Source organism: Anas acuta, chromosome 13 (genome assembly GCF_963932015.1).
Source record: "Anas acuta chromosome 13, bAnaAcu1.1, whole genome shotgun sequence".
Lineage (NCBI taxonomy): Eukaryota > Metazoa > Chordata > Aves > Anseriformes > Anatidae > Anas > Anas acuta.
Genome location: NC_088991.1, coordinates 20,333,070 through 20,358,972, shown reverse-complemented (window position 1 = coordinate 20,358,972; position 25,903 = coordinate 20,333,070). Strand labels below are relative to the sequence as shown.

At 60.1% G+C, this 25,903-nt stretch overlaps 1 protein-coding gene across 1 annotated transcript in view; it reads right to left on the bottom strand.

Annotated features, from left to right (window-relative positions):
- The window catches only part of EFNB1 (ephrin B1), a 55,116-nt gene extending 30,399 nt beyond the window's left edge, over positions 1–24,717 (bottom strand). Inside the window, exon 1 of the mRNA XM_068696542.1 lies at positions 24,327–24,717. Within this exon, the coding sequence (XP_068552643.1) occupies positions 24,327–24,442 (116 nt within the window). The 5' untranslated portion in view covers positions 24,443–24,717. The remainder of the gene's footprint in view (positions 1–24,326) is intronic.
- Positions 24,718–25,903: the final 1,186 nt, after the last annotated feature.

The window sequence follows — 25,903 nt, the reverse complement described above, 5'->3', positions numbered from 1 at the left end:
AACGGGGGGCACGCCTGGGGAAGGTGCACAGGACACAAAATCAGCCCCAGAGGGGACACCGGAGGGACACAGAAGGGAGCAGAGACGCGAGGCCCCTTGGGACCCCCTTCTCTGGGGGACGTGTCCCCCGGCACCACCAACCCATGGCCCTGCGACACCTCAGCCACAGCTGGGCCGCTGAGGGGCCAGCGTCCCCCCCCCAGGAGCACCATTTCCTCCCATGAACTGAAACCCACTGAAGTAAACGTTTCTCCAGCATATGTCATCCCCCGCAAAGTTCTGCGCCGATGACTGATCGGGGTTTATTACCAAACCCGAGCTAAAATGTAAGCAGCGGGCCTGTAAACACCAGCTGCGAGGGGAAAAACACCAGGAGGATGCCCGAGGCGCCCCGGGCGGAGGCTGTGACGGGAAGGCCGGGGGGGGAGCGCTCCTCTCCGCCACCCACGGCCATCGGGGGGGCTCAGCCCTGTCCCCAGAGGCACAGAGGCCTCGCTCCAGGCTGGCCTCCACGGCCGCATCCTCGCCCGGCAGCTCCAGGGAGCGTGATTGCAAGTGGCAAGTACAAGGCGCCCAAACAAGCTGCCGTCCACCTCAATTTGAGCGCGACGGGCGTTCCTCACACCTCGGCAAGTGGCCGTGACAGCAGCCTTGTAAGAAACAAAACCAGCAGCAGCTTTTTTCGCAAGGTGCACGGTGGCCACCAAAATGCTGATCACCAAACGTGCGCGGTCCCTCAACTAGCAAAGGGACGAAGAGCAGAGAGCCCGTTTCCATCAGAGGAGATGCTCTTCATCCAGGACAACCATCCGCCAGGCGACAACACGGTCCCTCCGACGTCCAGCCACGTTCCTTTTGTTATCACCACACCAGAGGAAGCCCGGTTCAGGAGCAGCTCGCAGAGGTCACCAGGCAAAAAGGACAATTCCCACAGCCTCAGGCTCGCTCTGTCCCCCCGAGCAGGATTCCCTACCCACGCTCAGATCTGCCTCCACTCTCCCAGTCCGCAAGCACTCGAGGCTCCAGGTCGCACCATGCTTGCCATGAGCAGAAGAGGGCTCCAGGGGTCTTGGTACAAGAAAGCAGGCCGGCCGTCCAGGTTGTAGGGTGGTGGTGCTCACAGACACCCCACCAGGCTGCATGACCCCGTCCCTCAGAGCTGGGGGGGGTCTTTGGGTTTTTATTGTCTCGGAGTAACTCTGGGCTTTCCTCGTCTGCATGCAGTCGCTCCTTCAGTGCAAACCGGGTGCTCTTCTGGTGCCCCCATTGGATTTCCAGCAAGGCCGTGGGGGGGATGAGGCTGAGGAAGAGGAGGAGGAGGAGGAAGGCGCACGGCCCTCACCAGGGCCAGGCGCTGAAGTGAGCAGCCCGCCGAGGCTCCTTGCTCCCAGCTCCGCGCAGCGCCCCGTGCACCCAAGCCATCCCAACAAATGCTATTTACCCAACCCCACGAGGAAAATTAAAAACAAGACGGTAATTGAGGCACTTTGGAGGAGATTTAATTGGGGCCAGGCCACTCGCGCGGGCTGCTGCTGCCACCTGCAGCGCTCTCCGCGAGCGGTGGCAGCGGCTCCGGGGGGACCGCGGGCCCCGGACCCCGTTTTGGGGGGGGTGGCAGGTGCTGGCAGGGCAGGACGAGGGACAGCACGCTGCCTGGGCGCCCAGCCCTGCCCCGCACGCAGAGCCACTCCTGCAAACTCCTTATTCCCCCAGGACAATAAGCGGCATTACCCAGGAGCTGGCCAAAATACCACCAAATAAATAAATAAGCGCGGGCGGCTGCGTTTCCCTCCCTCGAGTGGCACCGTCCCGCGCCTCCCCTCCGAGAAATGAAGACAAGCCGAGCTATCTAATTAATGCTGTCAGGCCGCGGGGAGGGGGCCGGCGGCGGCGGCCCACAAAGGCGGCGTGGGGAGCGGTCTCCCTGCCTCCGCGGCCGGCATCTCCCGCGCCGCCGCCATCAATGGGGCCCCACGCTGCGCATGAGGTAAGATGCGATTCAAAGCGGGGTTTGTAAGGGGTTTTGTTTTTTAAAATGGGGGAGGGGAAGGGAACAGGGCTTGACAAGAGCTGACAGACAACTGAACAAAACCATAAGGGCCATGAATGGCAACACGGCTCTTTAATTGGCGTAGGAATGGAGAGAAAAGTGAGACAATGAGGCGCAGGCTCTGGCCGCGGGGCCCCAGCCCGGCGAGGCGCGGAGGAGCGAGCGCTCCCCTTCTGCTGCTCCCTGCAGCCCTACGCCCTCGTTTGAGCTTCGCCAGGCCTACCGAGGTCAACATCTGCATGCATCCACCCCGGGGACCAGCTCTCCGGAGGCATGCACAGGCACCCTCCCAAAAACAGAGAGGGCGAGGGGAGAGGCGAGCAGGAAGGGCAGGGCGTGCAGAGCCTCTCCTGACGTCGCCCCAGAGCGCAGCGAGACCACCTGGTCGGCGAGGGGGCTTCCTGCCCCCCGAAGAGCCCGGGCTCTTCTTGCAGGACCCCGGCCAGGAAAAACGTCCCGCAGCCAAGCCCCGCTCACCACCAGGAATTTCTAAAGCTAGAATTCCTCCGAAGCGGCACGGACCCAAAACCCAAGGCCTGGATGCTGCAGACATGAAATGATCTGCCGGAAGCAGCTCAGGTTCCCCGCTCGGCTCCATTTGTTTTTCTGTTTTGCTTTGGTTTGGGGGAGGCCCAGGAACGCCCGTGCCCGTGCTCTGGCTGCAGCCCCGCTCCCTCTCCATTCATCTGGAGGCCGGGGGGAGAGGGAGAGACAGGTTAAAAGGGAACAAGGTCCGACCAGCGGGGTTCCCACTTCTTCCCTGACCCCTCCGAAATGAGACGGAGGAGATTTCGCCTCCCGGTTCCAAAGCAAAGAATTACTTTGGCATGGCACACCGCGGCGGCTGCGCGCCCACTTGGAAGGGAAGCCGGCAGCAGCGCTCCTGTGCCCAAGGAAGCCGAGAGCGAGACCTCCCCGCCAAGCCCCGCGCATTGTAATGCAGATGCGGCCCCAGAGCAGAAAGGAGGCGTGCTGCAGCCCTCCGCCCTGCAGCCCTCCGCCCGGACCCCGCACAGGGGCTCAGCCGAGGGGACGGCACCGCTCGCTGGGTCCAAGGCCCGGCTCCAACCCTGGCACCTCCTGGAGAGCCCCTCCTGCCTGCTGAACTGCAAAGTCAGCCTGAAAAATTAAGAAGTGAAAGCAAAGACGGGAAGAGATGAAGTTACAGCTGTGGTTAGGCCCCACGGCGCAGGGAAGCCATCATCTGCACCACCAGCACGCGGGGGCTCCAGCAGGCGCACGCTGCGCCCCGGTGACTGCTGCACCCCAAAACCTGCCCGGTCCCAGCTGTGGGAACCCCCAAAACCAGGTCAGGCCAACAACCACCTCCCCACACACGGGTCCTGCAGGGAGAAAGCTCAGCACATCCCCACTCCGCAGACCCCAGGGGTGCAGGAGGGCCCCCCAGGCGACTCAGCTCCCCGTGCCCCATGTGCCGACCCCGGTCCCTGGGCCAGCTGGGGCTCGGCTTGCCTTGGGTAAGCACTGCTGCGGTTCCAAAAGATGAATCCCGACATTAGGAACTGGGCATGGGGAGGAGAAAACCCCAGGACCGGTTACCCGCAGCGCAATTAGGGGTGCCGTGCCCCGCTCCGACAGGTCGCGCAGGCTCCGGCGGCCCCTGGGGTGGCGGCTGCCAGCCGGCCGGGCAGGGCCAGCGCCGCGGCCGGGGCTCCCCTCCTGCGGCTGCGGCGTGACTCACGCCCGCTCCTTTTGATCTCCTGACTCCCAGGGGTGGCGAAACGAGTTTTGTAATTTGGGCTAAGTCTGGAAGCACCATCTTCCCAGGCAGCCGTAAATCACCGTCTCCGCGAGCCCTCGTGTCATTACCGGGAACTTGCTCGACTGGAGGCCGTGTTCTGACTTCTGCAGACTTTCTTAACCACCCCATTACGGCGAAATGCACGCATACAGCAACCACCACGACTGTCCACTCCAGCCATGTAATAACTGCCCCGGTAACCAGGTCACACCGTATTCCTACCCTCTGAGTCAGCCCTGTAATCTTCACGCTATACTTGGCTGTACAGGACTTTCAACCCCACACCACAGGCTGTTTTGGACGGGTCTAGGAGAAAAAGCTGAAGATGAGTCATAAGAGCTCAAAAGACTTGTTTTCTCCCCCCCCCTCTTTTCCTCATGCACACAAAATGTAGGAGATCACTGAGGACCGGTGAGCCAGTTCCACAAGAAAGCAGAAAGCCAGCCTCCACCTCGGGCCGTGCTCCCTACAGTTGCTCAGCAGGGAGGAAAAATGCCCTTTTCTCCCCAAAACCCCTTCCAAGCGCCGCTCGCAGGCGGCACAGCGCGGCAGTGTCAGGTTTAAACCTCGCCCCTCGCTGAAAGAGATCTGGCTCGTACTCGCTTTTATTTTTAGGCTGGATACACGTACGGCTGAACTTTAATAAAATGTACAACCTCCTTTTGGGAATATGAGAAGCGAGAGAGGAACAAGAAAGCGCGTTGCTGTCTCAGGTGTCGCAGACGCTGCCAGACCCGAAGGTTTCGCCCTTCAGGGACACGGAGCAGAGCTGCTGGGTGGGCGCAGAGCCCCCTGAACCCAGCCTGGGTGCACTCAGGGCGCACCGCAGCTGGTCAGACCGCAGGGATTGCAGCTGGGAGAGCACACAAAGAGCTTCCAGCTCCACAGCAGACGCAGAGCAAGCACGGAAACCAGCAGCCTGGTGTAGAGATGTCCCTGCCCATGCCATCGTTGAGGTCCCTTCCAACCCCAACCTCTCCATGAGTCTCCAAGTTGTTCCCTTCGCAGCAGCACGGTGCCAAGACCTGCACCTCTCCAAGAACTCCTCCAGCAAAGCAGCGTCTCATCGAAAGAGCCTTTTAGCAGCATGCTAAAGAAAGCTCTCCCCAGCCCAGCAGCAAGCCTCTCTTCAGGGAGGCCACCACCACAAAGCTCAGCTCCTAGACGTGTCATTAGGAGCTCCGCGCACTTGCTCCTGCCCCAACACCCGGTCACGCTGCGGGCCGGCTCGTCTGTCTTCAAGGCAGGATTTGTGAGTGCAGGAGGGAAACGGGGCTGCTGGTCTCAGGCTAGTCCAAGCGTTGCCTCCTACAAAACCCCAGCAGTTCGGGTGTCGGGCACCCATCGGGGTCAGCTCGTGTCCCGAGAGCAGCCTGGGGAGGGCTTCACCTCCCTGCTGCCCTGCCAGCAGCGGGATTACGCCAGGCACTGGGGAGGACCGTGAGCCTCAGCCCCCTGGCTGGCCTTTCCTCTGCAGCGCTAGGCAAATAGCAAAGGAGTTAAAAGCCAGCAGTCCTCTTTGGCAGAGCCTGCTGCTATTTGCTTTAAGGGGAGAGGGCAGGGAGAGAGAAATTGCCTGGCTCCTGGAAGGACAGCTTCTCCTACCGCCCCGGCCCGCCAGCATTCCCCAGCCCGAGGAGCCCGCCTGGGGCTGGCATCTCCTGTTTGCTCTTGTTTTGAACCTGAAAATGAACCTGGTGAGGACAAAGAGGAGGAGGAGGAGCGGGGCAGAGCCACCCCAGCACGCTGCGAGCCCACCGGCTGTCCCCGCTCCCCCGCCGCCCTCGCGCCGCTCCCGCGCCAGCAGTTTCCAATTGCCAGCAGCAGAGCCTGCGGACGGGGAGCGTGCACAATCCCCACCCCAGAGCCAAAACCCCTCCAACTTGCCACCCACGTGCAGCGAGCGAGCTGACAAGATGCCGCAGGAGAGACCAGAATTCCCCCCGACCACTTCCTCCCCCACAGTTTCGCTGCCAGATGCGATTCCCCGGGGCCTCGCCCCAGCATCCCGCTACTTACGGCACTCCCGCCTGCGGTCCCCTCCCCACCACGCGCCGTGCCACCAAGCTGGGGACACGTCCCCACCATGCCACCATGCCAATGCCGAGAGCCCTTCCCCTGCCACACTGGAGGCAGAGCCTCGCACGTGGTGCTTGGAGCATTTAATGGGGAGCAGAACCCTCTCCTCTGCAATACTGCAGCAGGGCGCAACACTGTGTGCACGGGGACGCTGCCCACACCGGGCACAGCAATGTCACCCGCTGTCCCCCTGGCACGTGGCACGGCCACAACACAACGCTGGGGACATCCCAGGGCCCTCGGAAGATGCGCACTCCCTGCACGCTGACCAAGAATCCCGAACCCACCCGCCCCGACACGCGGAGGCTTCGCATCGCTGCAGTCACCCAGCGCCAGCCCGCACGCCCTGCAGCGCCTCTCCATCCTCTCGCAAATGAAGAGGTCACACACACACACCAGGAATAACCAGTTTTTGCAGACCAGACGCCTAGATGGCTAGCGCCAGAAAGACCTGGGCGAGGAGTTTTTGGCTGGTGTCGTCTCAGCCCGTTGGGGTGCACGGCGATGCTCGACGCAGGGGCTGCAGCCGCGTCCACCCAGGGACCGACCCAACCATCCCCGACCCATCACCACCCAGCCTCTGCCTCCTTCAGCCCCGTTTTCCGAGTGCATTTTAATCATGTTTTGCACTTGAGGTCTCTCTCTTTTTTTTTTTTTTTAACTTATTAAGGAGAAAGTTCAAAACGCCTGCAATGTCTGCGACGCACTAATTTAGAACTTACTGCGGTGTCGACATTGCATTAAGTATTTCTGTCAACCGTGAGGACAGACTATGTCTATGTAAGAAATTACACCAGCAATTATAGCTAAAGAGGCATGTAAAATTTCAAAAAAAAAATTAATGTATTCAGAAATGATAACTGACATTCTTATTAGGATTAATCTAATTTTAGTAGAGTCATTTATATCCTGCCTTTGGATAAAAAATGAATTTCAATTTTAAAACCTGGGTAAAAAATTGGCATTTAAAAAAGTGCTTCGAGAAGTCACCCTGCGTGATTAAGGGTGATGATCATATGAGAAAGTTTAAGGGAAAAAAAAAAAAAAAAAAAAGCCTTTCCATGAAAGAAGATATTTGTTAAACCAAAGGGAAGCAGGCACTTAACAACCTGCGCAGGCCGCTTCCGGACTCGGCGCTTTCGGGTGTCATTTTTAGTTGCGGGTTAGGCTCCGACTTGCTTGTGGCTTTTTCCAGCTCGGTGCCACGCAGCCGGGGAGGGCCGAGGCGAGGCGGCTGGAGCAGCAGCAGCAGCGGGGACGTCTGCTGGCACCCTCGGCAGCGCCCCGGCCGTGCCGCAGCGGGGCTTTCGGACCTCCGCCGGCAGCCGCGCCGCGCTCCCGAGCCTCAGATCCAATTTTTAGGGCAGAGCCAAGTTGAGGCCTTCAGAGAAATCATCAGCTTCCACCGCAGTCGTTCAACAGGGAAAAAAAAAAAAAATTATAAGCACGCTTCAGTCTCAAATAAATCCCTTAGCATAGTTTTGTACGCACACCAATTAATCGCAGCCCACACCTCCTTACAAAGAATGGCTCTGTTTGACAAACCTGACATCGCTCTGCGAGGAAATTACACGTTTAGCTGATAAGGCAGCTGCACCGAAGCACCGACTGCAGCGCGGCACCGACCCAACACAAGGCAGCAGCAGCGCGGGGCCACTGCTGGAGGCACCAGGGACCCGAGCGTCCCAGCGCTCAGGGTGAATCCTGGTTTCACCCCCGGTTTGGGAAGCAAGCAGAACATCGCTGCTCACCAAAGGCAGGGAGAAGAGGAAGGTTAGCACAGCATGACGGGCGAGAGGGAGGGCTCCGAGCATCTTTTCAGCTGAAGAAAATGCTCGGAGATGCTCGGAGCTCTCCATCTGGATGCCAGGAGCACGGGACAGATCCTGCGCCCACGGTGCACGCAGGGTAACACCAGGCACTGGAGAGAGCAACACTGCCCGCAAGCCCAGAGCACAGGAGTGACTCAGGGATGAGAGAGGAGTGGGAAAGCATCGGGTGCACTTAGCTAATCCCCCAAAAAAAAGAAAAATTCCCCCAGAAAGACATTCAGCACCCTCCACAGGAAGAAACTTCAGGGCACCAAAGTCTCCATGTGGAGAGGCCTGCCAGGACAGGGCGCGCAGCTACGGGCTGGCTGCACGCTCCTTCCCCCAGAGCTCTGAAATTAATTAGTTGTCTTGTAGAAAAATGCATCATTGGCCTCACACACAGGCCTCACCGCTGCTGAAACCAGAGGCAAACGGGTGGCCTGGGCCGTCAGGGTCCTGCCCGGCCCCGCTGCAGGCACGCCGTCACGTAAGGATACGTGGGACGGGAGGCGAACGCCAAAGAGAAGGCGAAAAAAAATGTCCTGGGCTGATTATTTTATTTTCTACTGACAGTTTCAGCCATGAAGGCCAATAAATCCCGATTACAGATTTTAAAAACGCTTCCTGCAGACACTTGGACCATCAAGGCAATTCCGGGCTCCCATAACTCCTGTTTTATGATGGTCATACATGTCAGCTTCGCACGGAGCCCAGCATTTCAATAAAGATGACCATAAACCTAGATTAGAGATTAAAGGACTGACTCAGAACTCTGTCAGAGGAAGAAACAAGTTTGTCTGCAGCCGCCTCGCACTTTTTAACGGCTGTTACAAATGCTTCATTTTTGATGCTTTTACGCCAGCAATAAATTTCCCGGCTGCCGACAGCTTCCCGAAGGTGAAGGCAGCGCCTGCGTCCTGCGGGCAGGGGAGGAGAACGGAGCCGGACCCGAGCCGGGAGCAGGCAGCCACCGGGGGAGAGACCCCAGCCCGTGAGGCTTCAAATCCATGGGACTGGAAAGCTCCACACCAAAAGAAAACACCGCACGTGGACAAAATCTGGAGCAGGGAGGCTGCGGTGAGCCGCGGGGCGACGCGGGGACAGCCACGAGCCCGGCGCTCAGCTCCGGCAGCAGAGACGAGAAGTGACGGGCGCTCCTCTCCCGTCCAGATCGCTGCAGACAGCACAAACACAGCCACACGCCAGAACTGCCCGACCTTCCCGGCTCCTCTCCCCCCGCCTGTCAAATCTCCCTCCCAGGGAGCAGCTCTGTCCTCGTTTCTCCTCCTCTCGTCTTCGCAAGGTTAGCGGCTGCCAGGCAGAGGCAGGCGAGCACGTGGAGAGGTGACAGGAGGAGACCGCCCGCCCCCAGCCCCCCCCTGGTCCCCACGAGCTGTGCCAAGCAGGATGGAGGTGCCTTTTGCACAATAAATGCCGTGCATTTGTTTTGCTCTGGTTTACTGGATCAATCTGCTGCTTCCTTTTCATAAACGCTCTGTTGGGAGAAGAACAAACAAAAAAAAAAAGCAGCAGAAAGGAAGAAGAATGACTCACGACAATGCCACATCTCCACCAGCACTGGAGAGCTGCTGAGACGGTGCCAAGGACAAGGGCTGGGACTGGGTGAGATCAAAAGGACGACGGGGGCTGCAAAGCCAGCCCTCCCCGGAGCAGGGACAGGTTTGTGGGGGCTGCTCGGAGCACGGCCAGGACGCAGCCGTGCCCTCCTGGCTGCCCCACTGAGCTTCAGAGGATGCGGCTCTCCAGTCGTTGGCTTCAAGAAGCGGTGGGCAAGGATGAATGCGGGGGCTCTGCCCAGCACCCAGCCCCTTTTTTGCCTTTCCTCTCTTGCAAAAACACTTCTCCAAACCAAGCCTTAAATTCTGCCCCGTTCCCAGAGCCCTGCCAGGAGGCAGAAGAGGAGGAGGAGGATTGGGAAGGTGACCGCTGGCCGGAGGTCTGTCCCCACAAAGTGTGACCGTCCCCATCCCATTTCTGCCCACCCGCTGGGCACGTGGGGCCACCGCTCACTGGGACACGGGCAACCATGAGGACGGGAGGAACATTGGGTAATTGGAGGTGCACCCGACAAAGCGCCTTGGTGATCAAAAAGTGCCCTTTCCTGACCACATAAAGAGCCCCGGAGCTCTGCACGCTGAAGGGGGCCAGTGCCCTTTCTGCTGGTGTCTCTCAAAGTCCATCAAAAAGTCCCATTTACATCAAAATGCACTTCCAGACATGCTTCAATTTTACTTTCCCTCTTTCATCTCCTTCCACCCTCCCACCCCACCTCTGAGCCCTATTGTTCGCGCAGCATTCGCGGCATCCCGTGCCGCAGAGAAGGCCAAGAAAGCTGCCAAAGTTAAAGAAACAGGACAGGAAGAATGAAGCTTGAAACTAAGCAAGAAGCCGGAATCGCTGCTGGTTGTGCTCCAGCATCCGAGCGGGGCACGAGGGTGCCCGCTGTTGGCGGCTGCCCCGGGGGGGACGGCGCTGGCCGCGTCCCCATCCCGGGGGACTCGAGCTGCCCCAGCCTCCGTCACCGCTCGGGCTTTCTGGTCAGGCTCCGGCAGCCACAGATGGTTTTAATGAGCTTTAACAAAAGCCCCGGGCAACGGGGTTGGAATCAGCAGCCCTGCACCTTGCACAGAGCCGCTCGTTCCGCCTCCCCTCGGCGCGGCCGCACGCTCCCAGCCCACAACAAAGTGCCCAGGGTGGGCAGCGCAGGATTCAGGTCCCCCCCCTCCAGATCAGGGGTTAAAAACGCAGAGGAGCTGGAGCGTTTTCCTCCAGTGCCGGATTTTTCCTGGCTGTTTGGCAGCGGAAGCTGTTTCCCACCTGCCCTCCTTCATTAGGGTTTAATTAACTTCTTTCTTCTCCCAGGCCAGGCCCCCCCAGGCTCCGCATCCCAGCGAGCTGGGCGCAGCATCCACCAGAGACAGAGGAGCAGCAGGGAAAGGGAACTTTTGGGACACCCTCAGAAAAAGGGGCAGCTCCCCCGGCTTGATTGACGTCCAAACCCAAGAGCAAAACCTGCTTCTGGTTAGGACAAGTGCAAACGAGCTTTAATTCCAGTCTGAAATCATTAAAGCCAAGCCCTAGCAGCTCAGCGTAATCCAGATGCCTTTCACCCAGCTCCTGTCCACTTCCCTTAGCGCGGAGCTTTTTCAGTCCTTCCTTCCTATTGTCAAGCGTCTATTTTTAACCCCAAGCATTATTTCTCCCCGCACGGCTTCAGAAACTCTCTGGGGACAGTCTGGACTTGCTGAGCTTGTACATGGCAAAGTGACTCGACTCTCACCTTCAGAAGCACTAGAGAAAGCACGGGAGTCATAAATTTCTCTCCGCTCACATTTTCCTTTCTCTTTCCCACCGAGCTTTGTCAAGGGCTAAAAGCAGGGGAAATTGCGGAGCCGCAGAACCTGCGCCCATCAGCCGGCACCGCCGGGCGAGCCACTTTGCTCCCTCTTCTTCCCGGCACCTTTATCATCAGGCTGCATTTACCCTTATTCCAGTTAGCCTGAAAAAAAACAAAAACAACCAGCATCGATACCAAATTGTCGGCGTAAATCAAGGTCAGAGCCACAGCCTCAGAACAAGTCGTAGGAACGGAGGCGCTTTGCCAGGAGCGCAGCGGAGCCCGATGGATGCGCGGGGCCAGGCGCGCGAGGGGGAAGGCTGAGAGCAGCGCCCCGCTCCTCCCTTTCACCCGACAGCCCCGGGTAATTAACGGGGAGCTCAGCAGCCAAGCAGTTTCGGAACCTCTACCTTGAGGAAAGTTTATCAAAACAAGGCACCAGCCGTGAGGCGACGCCACCTCCTTGGAGTAATTCATGAAGTGCTTCGAGCCCGGCGCTGGGAGATAAGCCCGCGTCCCGCCGCAGCAGCACCTTTGCACTGCATCAGCCAGCTGTTTACGTTCCTTGGCATTAAGAACCAATAAATAATCATTAATACTGCTGCTAGCGCCGATGCTCCGCGCACGAAAGCCTGGATGCCAAAAAGCTCAGCCTCCGCGGCACAAACAGCCCGAGGCAGCGGGAGGAGAGGAGAGGAGAGGAGAGGAGAGGAGAGGAGAGGAGAGGAGAGGAGAGGAGAGGAGAGGAGAGGAGAGGAGAGGAGAGGAGAGGAGAGGAGAGGAGAGGAGAGGAGAGGAGAGGAGAGGAGAGGAGAGGAGAGGAGAGGAGAGGAGAGGAGAGGAGAGGAGAGGAGAGGAGAGGAGAGGAGAGGAGAGGAGAGGAGAGGAGAGGAGAGGAGAGGAGAGGAGAGGAGAGGAGAGGAGAGGAGAGGAGAGGAGAGGAGAGGAGAGGAGAGGAGAGGAGAGGAGAGGAGAGGAGAGGAGAGGAGAGGAGAGGAGAGGAGAGGAGAGGAGAGGAGGCTGCTTCGGAGCTCGGCCCGCGGAGCACAATGGAGCGAGCGCTGCCAATTCTGCATTTCATCACGAGTCCCACCGCGCTCGACATTTTTCAGAAAGCCCCAGCTCGGGGGCTCATGTAACCGGCAGGGGCTCAGCTGCAGCCCGCCAGCCGCCCCGCTCCCACCAAAGCACGGCGATGCCCCGGCCGCCAGCACCGCGGGGGGACCCGGAGCCACCCCGACGGGATTCATTTCGGCTCATTTGAGATCTCTCGGGCCGGCCCCGGCTTTTGGCTGAGTCCTCGGCTGCGCTCGGCGAGGCTGGCAGGGAGGAACACACACGGCACCGGTGTCCCGGCCAGGGGAGGGAGCATCTGGAAGCAATTAGCCCAGCACTTCACTATCTGTCACCCTCTCTCAAGACTTGTGTAAGGAAACCATTCGTGCTATCAACAGATCTCTTTATCTTCCATAAACGGGGAGCGCGATTCCCCTGCGCCCCTGTAAGACATCAGCATCCCAAAGGGGGGTGCAGGGGGACCCCTCTCGCAGGGCGCAGGACGCGGGGGTGACCCCAGCAGGAGAACGGCTCCTGCCATGGGGAAATGGGAGCTCCTCGGCTCTGCCTGCGCTATGTTATGAAGCCACAGCACGCCCATGCCCTGCTTGCAAGCCCCACATCCTACAAACCCAAACTGCTTTGTGAGCATGGATTAACTCCGGCAGCTCCGCAGCAGGGCCTGCGCACCTCCACCCCCAACCCCAGCACCTCCACGCTCAGAAAGGAGAAACACGGGAGGGACAAAAGGCTGCTCCTGGGACAGCCAGCCCTCACCTGCCACCAAAAAACACATTTCCCTGCTGCTCACACCGGCACCCCCAGCACCGATGGGTGCCCCGCTCCGAAACGAGGAGGAACGGAGCGAGGAGCGCTGCGGTGCGGGGACGGCCCCCCCCAAACCAAGGTGGGCACAGCCCCGCTGCCGGACAGGGGGCACCCAGCACCCGTCTGTGTTCGGAGCACAACAAAGGGAGGCGGTTTTGGAAAACTTTCGTGCCTCTCCTGGATGTTATGAAACCGGTGAAGGAGCATGAAACTGCCTGCCGTGGGTGGGAACACCCTGGGCTATATGAACAGTGCTCCAGGATTCCTGCGCTGTATGGGAAAGCACGCTGCTCTCCCCCACCCTACACACACCCTGGCAGGAGGTTTTTTATTATTTTTTCCTGAGAGAGATGGGATAAGCATAAACAACCCCACCAGCCCTACACGCAGGGGGTAATTAGGGAAGCAGCTCCCATCACTAACCAAGTCAGGGCAAAGATCAAAAGCGTAACCAAGCGTTAAACCTCCCTGCCACCTGGAACCTCTCCTCCGGAAGGGACTCGCATGGGCCCCCCCCTCTCCTGCTGTCCCCCCGCATGCCTCCAAGCCCCCCGACCCCGGGGAGCAGTGCAGGGCCCATCCCTGCCACACGGGACTGGCACCAGAGCTGGTCCCTGGCAGGGCTCGGGGCACCGCCTGCTCCCACCGCTGCCCCCGGTGCCGTTCCCTACCCATCCCTTTGGGACCAAAGTCTAATTTCACAAGGGCGCACACAAAGGAGGGGCCCTGGAGCTGTTTCCTTGGTTGATCCGGGGAGGAAAAAACCCCAGAGCCCAGGTGGGCAGGCTGCCTCGTGCACCGGGGTGCTGGGTGCCACCCCAAGCACCCGCAGCCACCAAAGCTGCCGGGGTTGTGCCCCTCTCCTTGCCTTCACCACCGCCACAGGGGTGGCTCCAGCACGCCACAGCTTTCCTCCGTCCCCTATCCTTACCGATGAGCTTTTGTTTAAATCCGGGAGAGCAAAAAGAACAAATAAAACCAGTTACCCAACTGCAGCAACATCAATGCCCTCGCAGGAGCTTCGGGCACACCCCCATGCTGGTGCAGGAGCGAGCACCCATGCTCCAGAGGGGTGGGAGACGGCTTGGTGCACGATGCCAGCTCCTGTCCTTGCCTCTGCCAGCCCTGACCTTGCCACCTGGCCACGCTGTCGCTGTCCCCGAGCCCAGCAATTAGCCACAGCTGGGGTGGGGAGCATGGGGGGGGGGGGCACAGTGCGGGCACGCACGCCGCTCCGGACACGCAGGCAGGGGCGCGCACCCAGGACGTGTCTCCGCAGAGTTTACACCGAGCAAGAATAATCCAAGCTCAAAAACAAACACAGCTGAAGGGGAAATTCCAGCCGCCTTCAGCTCTTCGCACCTCCGAGCCGCTTCCTGAAACTTTAAGCCAAGCAGGCCCCCGCTCTCCCCGGCCAGGACGGGGCTTTGGGCACCGCAGCGACGTGGGGCGCAGAGCTCCGAGCCCCCGCTGCCCACAGCACCGGGGGGCCCTGCCCCACCTCGCAGCAGAGCATCTCCTCCTCCTGCTGCTGCCAGGGAAGCTGGAACAATGTGGCACGCTGCTGCCAGCCCCGGAGGGGACAGCCCGTGCCGCACGGCTGCCGCAGGACAATGCAGGGGGCAGCCGGGTGCGGGGGGAACACCGCGAGCCCGGAGCCAAGCCCAGAGCCGAGCCCCCAGCCCCTGCTCCACACAAGCAAGATGCAGCGCCCCGTCTCACCAGGGCAGCAGGGCTCCAGCAGCCAGAATGTGCTGCCAAAAGCCCCCTGCCCACCACAGCACACCCCAGACCCTGGGCCACGCAGTAGAGGCATGAGTTGGACCCGAGCTTGCCGCATTCTGGCCCCCAAGCTTCCCCCAGGAGAGGGGCCGCTCGCAGATGCATCAGCCAGGCCTTCCCCTCCCACCTCAGGACAGGTTTCTTTTTCATGTTTTCTTAAAAAATTTTCCTTATTCTGAAATAATTGACTAATTGGCCAAGCCCCAGTTCTGTGCTCGGAGTGAATTCCAGGCTCGCTCTTGCATGAAGTGTTTATTAAATACATCAGAGCGGGAGATTAGGATAAATCACAACACCGGGCAAGCCAGAGAAACCGGGCGGTGCCCGCGCGGGGAGGCAGCGCCAGGTGGAAATTTCCCATCGCGCCCAGAGGGAGGAAGCCCAGAATTAATCCCGGCCGGCCCCCGCAGCGCTCCCCAGCCCCAGCGGGCCGTGAGTCAGCCGGGCCGGCACGCCGCGGGCCCCCACGGCACACCGGGACGCGCGGCGCACCAGGTGCCCCCCAGGGACACCGCCACCGCTGCCCCCAGCCCTGCCCACGGCGGGCTAAATCGCCCTCCCCGCACCGAGGGCTGCCCCCCTCCCTTTAATCCCCAGCGCCAAAGCAGAGCCCTTGTAGGGGAAAGTGTAACGCAATACCTGGAAAATTTCTCCCACCCGCTCTTCGCTGCCGGCTGCCAAATTTAAAACATATTTGCTGCTCCGCGCCGAAGAAATGTAACCTGCTGCTTAATTCCAGCGCATCGATTCTTTGGGGGCAGCGAAAAAATTCGCGCTGCCGCGCGCGGCTCCTCTCCTTACACACCACAGCCCGGGGGGGGGCTGGGGGGCTCTGCAGGGCCGGCAGCACCGGGCACGGGAGGGGACATGGGTGGCAGCCACCACCTGAGCGCACGGCAGCGGGGCTGCTGGCATCGCCCTGGGCCTGATGTGCCTGGGGGAGGACGAGGAGCAGCGGCAGCTGAGCCGGAGAGCTGCTTGGGGACACGCGGGGGCACCCGGGCAGGCTCATGGAGAGGGCACCGCACCCGCCCCAGGGACACAAGCAGAGAGAACAAGACTGAGAGCATCCCGGGCTCAGCAAAGCATCTGGAAGAGGTACCACCAGCCCCAAAGCCCTTCAGACACAAATTGCAGCCACCAGAAAAAGGGACAGGAGCCACCCCAACCACACAGGAATAGGACCTGTCCTGCGGAGCCTGCTCCAAGGACGGCGGCACCGCTCCTCTCCTCGCCTCACGGCCCTGAGCCCCCTCAGCCCGAGCAGCCCCCAGCCCCTGCCTGCCCCTCCGAGGCTGCAGGAATTTTCCAGAGGGGCTGGGTTTGTAAGCAAAGGCTGCGCGAGTGGAAAAAGGCTGCCGAAGTGCGGGCCGGCCGGGCGGGGGGCTGGGGGAGGGCACAATGTGTTTAGCAGACTGAGCGATCCGACAGGGCCCATTAAAGGAAACAATTTGTAATACAATAATTATTATGTCGTTTCTCTGGACTCTTTCCTAAGCCTCTCTTTAAACAGTTAGAGGCTTGACGGGCCTGTATAAAACAGACATGATCTGTGGGGCTGAGGATGCTGAAGTGCCCGCATGCGTCGAGACGGCGCAGGGGGCGGCGGGCGCACGGGGATCCTGCGACCGCCGGACCTGCTGCGGCCACGGCCCCCGTGGAGCCGAGCCCCCGGCATCCTCCCGGCAGGGAGAAACCATCCAGCAGGGAGAAACCGTCCCTGTGCCACGCTGGGCACGGAGCCGTGGCCGCCACAGCCCCTGGCAGCACGGCCGGGACCCCCAGCTCCCCCGGCTCACGCTGGCTCCGCTTTTATGCTCTGAAGTCCTCGGCCGCACATCTGAAGAAAGCAGCGGTAGCGAACAAGAGAGCGAGAGAAGGGGAGAGCAAGCAACACAAATCCCCGGGATAATGAGCCCGGAGGAGGGAGACGGTGGGCTCTGTCTGAGAAGGGAGCCGTGCTTTTATTGGAGAGGCCTAAAAGGGCCATAAATCCTCAGATTCAAAGGCGAGCTCGAGCTCTTTCAAGTCTGAGGAAGGCCTGGGATGTGTCAGCCGGGAGGACTAACCGCACCGCGTCCCCTGCTGAAGTGGCCTCTTCAGCAAAGCTGTTCTGCAGCTCGGGATATTACACCCAGATCCTTTCCATATGCCGCCCGGGCTGCTGCAGCGGGCTGTGCCGGCAGCCCCCCCGCCTGCCCGCAGCCCCCCCGGCACCACCGGAGCAACCCCGGCCCCGCTGCCACCCGCCCAAACCCCGCGCACCGGAGGCACCCGCACGCGTCGCCCCTTTCCGAGGGGGATGGCCGCGAGCTGCGCGTCCCCTCCAAGCCAGGTGGGGAAGGGGCTGGATTCCCGGGGGGGCCCCCAGACCTCCCCCTCGCGTTCGGCTGCGTTACTACAGCGAGGCCAGACAAAGGAACCCGGAGCACCCGGAGCACCCGCTGCGTGCTCAGCACCCCGGCGCGCAGCAGGAGCCCACCGCGGTGCCAACACGGGCGGCACGGGGAAGGGGGCACCGAGCCCTCGCCTCGCCTCTGCCACCGAGCTGCGTGCGGCGTGTGCGGTGCTGCAGCCGCCCCAAAGCCTCAGCAGGAAGGAAAATGCGCCCGCATTCGGAGCTGTGTTAGCGGTGTGTTCGTGCCCAAAAGCAGCACGAGCGCGCGGTGCTTCCCCGTGGCACGCACCCGGAGTCGCACACCAAAAGCCAAGTCCCTGCTAGCAGTGGGGTGGCTGCTGCACGGCACAGGGAAAGGGAGGACACTGCTGTCCCCTCGCTGCTCGGGAGGGACACAGGGCTCGGGAGCCCCCAGCCCAGCCACCAGGACCCCTGTCCCCAGGGATGATGCCTCTCCGGGTGCAGTCCCGTGGGGCTGTCCCCAAGCACCACCGTGCCCTGCTGGGCACCGGTCCTGGCACCCAGCCCCGAGCTGTCTGGAGGGCACCGAGGGAAGTTCACCCACGGACACATCCAGGGCCTGGCCTCTCCTTCGCTCACTCCAGAACGTCACAACGCTACCAAAACCACAAAGGCTGAACTTCAGATCCAGGAAAAACAGGAAAGGACAACTCAGACTTGGGGGAAAAAGGCATCCAGGGGGCGTGCCACCAGCCCCTCACCTGCTGCGCCGCCACCCCGTGCCTCCCCACCTCTCCCTGAGCACAGCCCAGGCCCCCTCACCTGCCCCCTTCCCCAGCAGCCAAATCCATGGGCTCAGGGCAGGCAAATCCCCCAAAAACTGCCCCTCGCTGCGGGGTGGGCGGTGAGCAGAGCCCGGGGTGCCCCCCAGGCACCTGCCTGCACCACGCACCCCTCACAACGCACCCGCCCAGCCCAGAGCCCAGCATCGGCACCCTCCAAGCAGGGACAGGGCCCTGCTGCTCCAGTACAGCTACTGGCAGAGCACCGGTGCCAAACTGGGACAGCACACGAGTGGCAGGAAAAGCCTCCTCGGAGGATGCTTGGTGTGCTGCCCAGGCTCGGCCCCACAGCCTCCCAGAGCAGGAGGGGTGGCACCAGCCCGGCACAACGAGACACCTCCTGCTCCCCGGGGGATGCTGAAGAGGCGCCTTCCCTGTTACAGCAACCACCCCGAAGCGGGGAACGGGAAGGGAAATGCAAAAAAGCAGCAGAAAGCAGCAAAAAGGAGCCCGGCTCTCCATGGCTGAGCACAACAAAAGCCCCGCACCAGCGCCACATTCCTGCCCAGATGTGACGCCGCGATAGCGCCGAGCCCGGAGTCCTCCTCCTGCTCTCCTGATACAAGCAATCATTAATTAGACACAGAATGGATTTCAGCTTTGTTTCTCCCCACCCTGTTTCGGCTGCCAGACTCCAAGTAGCATGTGCTACTGATCGCTACAAGATGTTTTCCCACCGGACTCCGGCGCTCCTCGGGCAGATTGGCTTCCGAGCAGCGATGCCGCTGCTGCTGCGATGAGGGGGTGCCGCCAGCGGGGCCATGGGGCCAGGGATCCCACACAGAACTCGGGGTCAGTCCCTCTGGCCAGACACCAGTTCCCGGGGAACACCTCTCAATGTGTGCCCTGCGTGGCTCCAGCACCCTCTGCGCCCCCAGGGGTGGCTCGGAGGGGCCCCCTGCCCCACAACAAACCTGTGCCAAGGTGAGGACGTGGCCACGGCACACCTCTGCTGCCCACAGCTCATTTGGGAAGGGGACCCACGGGCAGCTTACAGCCAGGAGATGCTGACGCCAGGCCCAGGAGCAGCCTGCCCGAGCCCCGAGCAGGAGCCACACAAAAGCCCCAGCTCTGTCGCCGCTCCCGACACAGCTCCAAGGAACTGCAGCAGCTGTTTTGCTCTGGAGAAAGCTCCAGCTCCTTTTACAATCAATCAGCCACCCCATCACGGCTCTTTTTTGCCTTTTAAAGGAAGCAGTTAAAACCATTTTATAGAATCCAGTGGTATTTACCCAGCTACTGCAATAGCCGCAGCTCGGCATTCACTTTTTTTTTTTTTTTTTTTAATTTAAGTTAATGAAGCCATTCCCGAGAGACACGCAGCCAGCCCCGGGTGCCCCTTTCCCCCAGGGGGAGCAGAAGGGGAGCTGCGCCCCGAGGACCCTGACAGCAGCACCCAGGGCTGCGCTCCCACCGCGACCTCCTGGCACACTGGGAAGGGGCTCCTTCTTTCCAGAGGGAAACATGAACCCGGATTCAGACTGTCCGGGCTTGCTTAATCCAAACCAGTCCTCGGAGATTAGGCAAAGCCCCTCGGATGCGGCAGGCGAAGGTGCACGCACGCCATAAGATCGCTTACGCGGCCATCTGGATGCCCCAGACCCCACGAGCCAGGGGCCGCAGCCACGGCACCCGGCCCCGTGCTCCCCTCAAGGACCACGTCCCCAGCGGCCCCACGAGCCAAACATGTTTTTTAATTAAAAATAAGCAGCGTGTTTTCAATATTTCCCAACTCCTTACACTGCGGAGCGCCTCATGCGCCCACTAGTACGGTAATTAAATTACATCTGCTCCGACAAGTGTTAGCCCACTGATGCAAAGCTCCAGGCCAACTCTTCCCAGCGAAAACAGCTTTCCCGCAAGCACTTTGTCCCTCATAAAAGGCATTAAAAAAAGCAAAGATACACCAGGCTTCAAACTCAGTGCTCACAGAATTCAATAGGACACCATAATGTCATTAAAGACAGAATAAAAATACCACAAAGGATTAGACTTTTGTCTGCGTCTGGATTTTTTTTTTTTCCCTCCCCACCCCGCTTACTTTTTCATTTTTTAAATGCATTTGTTTTGTTTTTAGAAAGTTGCTCGATGGCTCCTCGGAGCTAGCAAGTGAGCAGATCCGAGTAAAATTTATTTGAGAGAAAGAGAGAAAAGCAGAGCTGCAATGACCGATTCTTAAAAGCTCCATGGATGATGTGTCCCATTTCCCCCACCTCCTTATTAAAATGCTTTCTGGAAAGGCGAATTCCAGCCTGAAATGAATTTTCCAAACCATATTTTATTAGGAATGCTTCCTTTTAACGTTCGGCACAGGAGCCCACCAGGGTCAATATTTCTCCAGAATTACAGCCGGGGGATTTCAGCAAAGATTTAGTCAGAATTTCTGTGCAATTCCAGGTTGTTTAACAATAGCGAGCTCCAACCAACAACCCCGAACGCTAACTGCTAAGTAGCAAAAGGGCCGATTAAATCATTGAAACCACACTTCAGCTCCCCCCTCCCATAAACGCAGAGAATGGTTTTCAAAAAGCCCCCTTCAGACATGATGGAATAAAATTAAAACCATATTGGTTCGCTGAGACCCCTTAAAGAGGCTCCGCTCACATCCCAAGGAAAGCTCACTCAAAGGGGATCTAATTGAGCCTAAACTTGTCCCAAGCATAGGTTTGTGAAAATTGTAACCTTTTATCCTGCGAAAGCATTTCTGGGCCTGTTTTTCTTTTCTTTTTTTTCCCCCCTTTAAAGAGGCAGAACCATTCACGACACAAACGCAGTCACGATCCACTTCTGGCTTTTGAGCGAGCACCCAGGAGCAGAAGGAAAGCATTTTCCCCGGCACCGAGCGCAGGACTAAAGATTAAGATATTCCTAACTCGTTTAAGAACGTTAGGAAATTGCTCTCGGTATCAGACGTGTTATCAGTGCCCCTTAATAACAAATATCAGATCAGAAACCTGCCCGCGACACACCGACGGAGTCCCACACTCACACTTCACAGGAGCAGCAGCCCAGAGAAGAAAAGGGCAGAAAAATATTTTCATTATTTACAGGGACACTATCAAGGCCGAGCGGTCCAGCACGCGATACTTTTTCCTTGTATCTGCTGGAAAATTCCACTTCACGGTGTTATTTTTAAAGGCTTTCGCTCTCTTTACTCTGAAAACAGGCAGGCACCCCAGTGCCGACAAAGGCAGGCTGGGGCTCTCCCCGTGCACCACGAACGGGCTCTGGAGAGCCCAAAGCACCCCGCAGCACACGCAGGGGTTTTGTAATGTGCAGGGCCAGGGAAAGTAATCCCAGCCTAACAAAGAGCGTGGGTTTCCGGCACGGGGCTACTCGCGGCGCACGCTTTCCAGGCCGTTCCTCGGAAACGTGCTCGCTCGATTGTGTTCGCTGGCGAGAGCGGCTCTGAAGAGGTCCTGCCTCATTCCGCACACCCCGCGGAAACCTGAGGAGGAGCACGAAGGCATTAAGAAGCGAGGAAAAAAGAGAGAGGGAGAGGGAAGTTTGAGGGGCAGGGGGTAATGTGGAACAGGAGCCAGCCCCAAGACGAGCAAACGCGCACGGAGGGCGCGAGGCACCGCGGCCCAGCCGGAGCTCCAGACGCAGCGGGCGGGTGAGGAACCGAGGCCCCACGGCAGGCACCAACACCTCACCACCTCTGCTCACCTAGGACACCTCGCCTTCCTCGCCAGGCACAGCGTTCACTAGGACACCCTGCACAGAACCCATCCCGTTCGGGTTGTGGCACCCCAAGAGCCATTTCTGGGCGGCTGCGCTGCCGTTTCAGGCACTTCCACCTCCTCCTGCCACCACCGTGGTGACAAACCATGGGTAGGTTTGTCAAACCATGACAAACCCATGGGTAGGTGCCCCCACCGAGCCACGCAGCCCCACGCTGGAGCAAGCACGACGCCCCACAGCTGCCCGCATTTATGGCCAGGGCTCTGGGCGCAGCCACGCTGCAAACCCAGCGAAAACTCAAGGAATGGACGGGTCACCGAGTGCCACCCTGCCATGGGGACATCCGCGAGGCCACCAGGCCCAGGGCTTCGCACGGGGACAGCGGTGGGCAGCTCGCAGGCCCCTGCAGAGGGATCGGAAAAGTTCCCCCCGCACCCAGCCCCGAGCAGAGCCGCGCTGCGCACCAGCAGGGTCGTTACTGCCATGGACGCCTCCCAACTTTCCAGGCCTTGACAATTTAATAAACGCAAACGCCAATAAACCAGGTTCACTCGAGCAGGGGCAAGCTTCCCAGCTGCTGGTGAGCACCAGAAGCGCGCCACCATCCCCAGCCTCTGGGCTCCACCGTGCCAAGGAGCCCCGGGAATTCTCGCCCTGCTCTGGGCACCGGCGGCGCAATCGCCAAGCGCACGGCGCAGGGGGGGAAACAGCCGCCCCTCGCTGCCCGGCTTCACACGCATCTACCTGCACGTTCCTCAAGCTAACACAACAAACTCAAAGAGATTTCTATCTCCCACTGCCCCTTTTGAAATAAAAAGGTGGCGGTTTCTGGAACCAATTTGCTTTTTCCTCGCTCCCCGCCCCCCCGGCCCTTCGTGCTGACATAGCAGACTTATAAACACAAAAGATCAATTCCTACGGGTAAAAGTTCCTTTGCTTTTTGCTTCGAGCTAACAGAGAAATCTTCAAAAGGGAGGAAAAAAAAAAAATCCGAGTAGGAGAATTTACTTATTGCAGTTCTGAAAACCACCAGAGATCTCTTCCCAGCTTTTCCAACACGCCGAATTCAGGAGTTTATGCGCAGTGAAGTTGCCCCCCACACACACACCCAAAAAAAGATAAATGTTTGGTTTTCGCTTAAGTGTCCAACTGGAGAGGGCTCCCAAACCGTGTCAGTTTTCTCCAACTCTCGAGAACTTTTCTTTTTGTTCTCGAGAAATACGGTGGGGGTGGGAAATCAAGATAAAAAGCTGGATTTTTTTTTTTTTTTTTTAAACTACGAAGAGAAGGGGCTAAGATAAACAAACAGCCCGCGATTTACAAGATAAAGCCCAGCAAGAGGGCTACCAAAAACATCCTGATATAATCGGTCCCAAAACATCGATAGGTCATTAGTAACCATGTCGAGCGTTTAAACGTCTTTTAAAGCTTTTCCTTACTCTTTATTCCAGGCATGCTGGAAAGGCGACGCTCATTGTCCGCGGTTTTAAGCCCCGAGCACAGCGGGCAGGGGCTGGGGGAGGCGGCAGCGAGCGCTGGAAGCCCCCCGCGCCCCCCCCTCGCTCCGCCGCCCCCCAAACACAGCCACCACCGGCCGGGGGGGGCGAGAGAAGCGCCTCTCCCCTCGCCCCCACGCACCTGCTTTTGGGGCCAAAAGCGCCCTTTCCGAGGCTCTGCAGGGCCGCCCGCCCCGACGGGGGGCGGGGGGGGGTTGGGTTGGTTGGGACCCCCCCCGGGGCACCGAGCCCCGCCGCCCCCGCCCTGCCGGGCCCCAAAAACCGAGCCCCACCGCTCTGCCCCCACAGCGGGCAGAGCCCTCCCCCAGGACCCCCCGCCCCCCCAAACTCCGGGGGTGTCCGTGGCCACCAGGCCGGGGGGGGGGGTCCCAGCCCCGCACCTACCGCCCGCCGGCGGCATTCCGCAGCTGCCTATTTATAACAGGGGAGCCACGGGGAGGGAGGAGGGAAAAAAAAAAAAAAAAAAAAAGAAAGAAAGAAATAGGAGGCAGCCCAATATAGCCGCAGCCTTCGGCACACCGAAACGCGAGCGCGGAGCCGAGCAAAGGGTGGGAAGGGGGCGGCGAAGGAGCCGGCGGCGGTCCCCTGCCGGCGCCGAGCGGGTGCGGAGCGGCTGCGGGGCGCGGCGGCTGCAGGCGAGGAGCGGCGGCGGCTGCGGGACGCTCTCGGGGGGGGCCGCCGGGCTGGCTCCAGGCGGGACGCGACACGCTCCCCAGATTCCGGACCAAAAAAAAAAAAAATTAGAAAAAAAGAAAGAAAAAAAAAAAAAAAAGAAAGAAAAAAGCCACCAGACGCTCGGGCAGCAGCCAGGCGTGCTGGGAACGAGCAAACCACCAGCGGCTCGAGCTGTGCGCTGCTGCAGCGCTCCGCGGGCTCTGTATTCCAAGCGGGGATTTTTCTATTTCTCGCCGTCCGTAGAAAGCCACCGCCAGCTCCCGGGCGGCTCCGGCGTCCGAGGCGCTGCCGGCGGCAGGTCCGCACGCAGCGGGCGCTCTTCGCGGCTCCCCCCGCCGCTCCATTTCCGAGGCCAGAGAGCGCGGGGCGAGATTTTCTAAACATATATATTTATATATATATTTTTTTTCCTCTCGCTTCGCCTCGTTTTTTTTCTTTTTTTTTTTTTTTTTTAATTTCGCCACCGGGGGAAGGGCGAGGCGGGCGCCCCCCCGCACCCCCCGCGCCCCCGTGCCGCACGTACTTGGGGTTGCCGGCGCTCCAGGAGACGGGCTCCAGGCTCTTGGCGAGCGGCGCGGCCAGGCGGCACAGGGCGAGCAGCACGCCCAGCAGCCACCGCCCGCCGCGGGGCCGCGCCATCGTCCCTCGGCGGCGGGACGGCACCGGGCGTCAGGCGCCCATGCCGCGGGGGCGGCTCCGCTCCTCAGCCCCGCATCGGCCCCGCGCCCCCCGCGGGCAGCGCCCCGACGGCGGCTCCGCTCCTCCGCGCTCCGTGCCGGCCCGGCCCCGCCGTCTCTCCGTGCCGTCCCCTCCGGCGTCCCGGCTCGCACAGCGCCTCCGCCCGCCGCGCCGCCCCCTCTACTCCCCCCGGCAGGCAGCGGCGCAGCCAACCCGAGGCGGCGCGGCCAATCGCCGAGCGCCCCGACGGGGGCTTCGAGCAGCCGGCACGCCCCTCTCCCGCCCCCGCCGTCGGTTCTTAAAGCGATCGGGCCCTCCCGGCTCCCCCCCGCCCCTCCACCGAGCGGGCGGGGCGGGGGGACGGGGACGGGGCCGGGCCGTCGGGGCGCCGCCGGGCGGCGGCGCCCCGACGGCCCGGCCCCGGCCCCGGCCCCTCGCCCCGCCCCCCGGCTCAGCCGCGGTCCAATGGCGCCCCCTGGCGGCCGCGCACCGCACGCTGATTGGCCCGAGTGGAGAGCCGAGATTTGCCGGCCTTTCCCACGCCCCTGCGGACCGAGCCGGCAGCGGGAGGGGAGCGCTCGGCTCGGAGCGGGTCGGGGGTGGGGGGGGAAGGGGGGGGGGGGGGGGATGGGGAATTGACCCCAAAATGAGGAGGTGTCCACACAGCTGAGGAGTTGATCCCCCAAATTGAGGAGGTGCCCCAAAATTGAGGATTTGCCCCCAAAAGGAGGAATTGCCCCCAAAAGGAGGAATTGTCCCCAAAATGAGGAGGTGCCCCCAAATTGAGGAATTGATCCCCCAAATGAGGAGGTGCCCCCAAATTGAGGATTTGCCCCCAAAATGCGGAATTGCCCCTAAAAGGAGGAATTGCCCCAAAATGAGGAGGTGCCCACACAGCTGAGGAGTTGATGCCCTAAATGAGGAGGTGCCCTCAAATTGAGGAGGTGCCCCCAAAATTAGGAGGTGCCCCCAAAATGCTGAATTGCCCCAATATGAGGAATTGATCTCAAAATGAGGAATTGCCCCCAAATTGAGGAGGTGCCCCCAAGATGAGAAATTGCCCACAAAATGTGGAATTGCCCCAAAATGAGGAATCGCCCCCAAAATGAGGAGGTTCCCCCCAAAATGAGGAATTGCCCCCAAAATGAAGAGGTTCCCCCCAAAATGAGGAATTGCCCCAAAATGCAGAATTGCCCCCGAAAGGAGGAATTAATCTCAAAATGTGGGATTGTCCCAAAATGAAGAGGTCCCCCCAAAATGAGGAATTGCCCCCAAAATGAGGAATTGCCTCCAAAATGAGGAGGTGCCCCCCCAACTGAGGAATTGCCCCCAAAATGAGGAGGTGCCCCCAAATTGAGGAGGTGCCCCCAAAATGAGGAATTGATCCCCCAAATGAGGAGTTGCCCCCAAATTGAGGAGGTT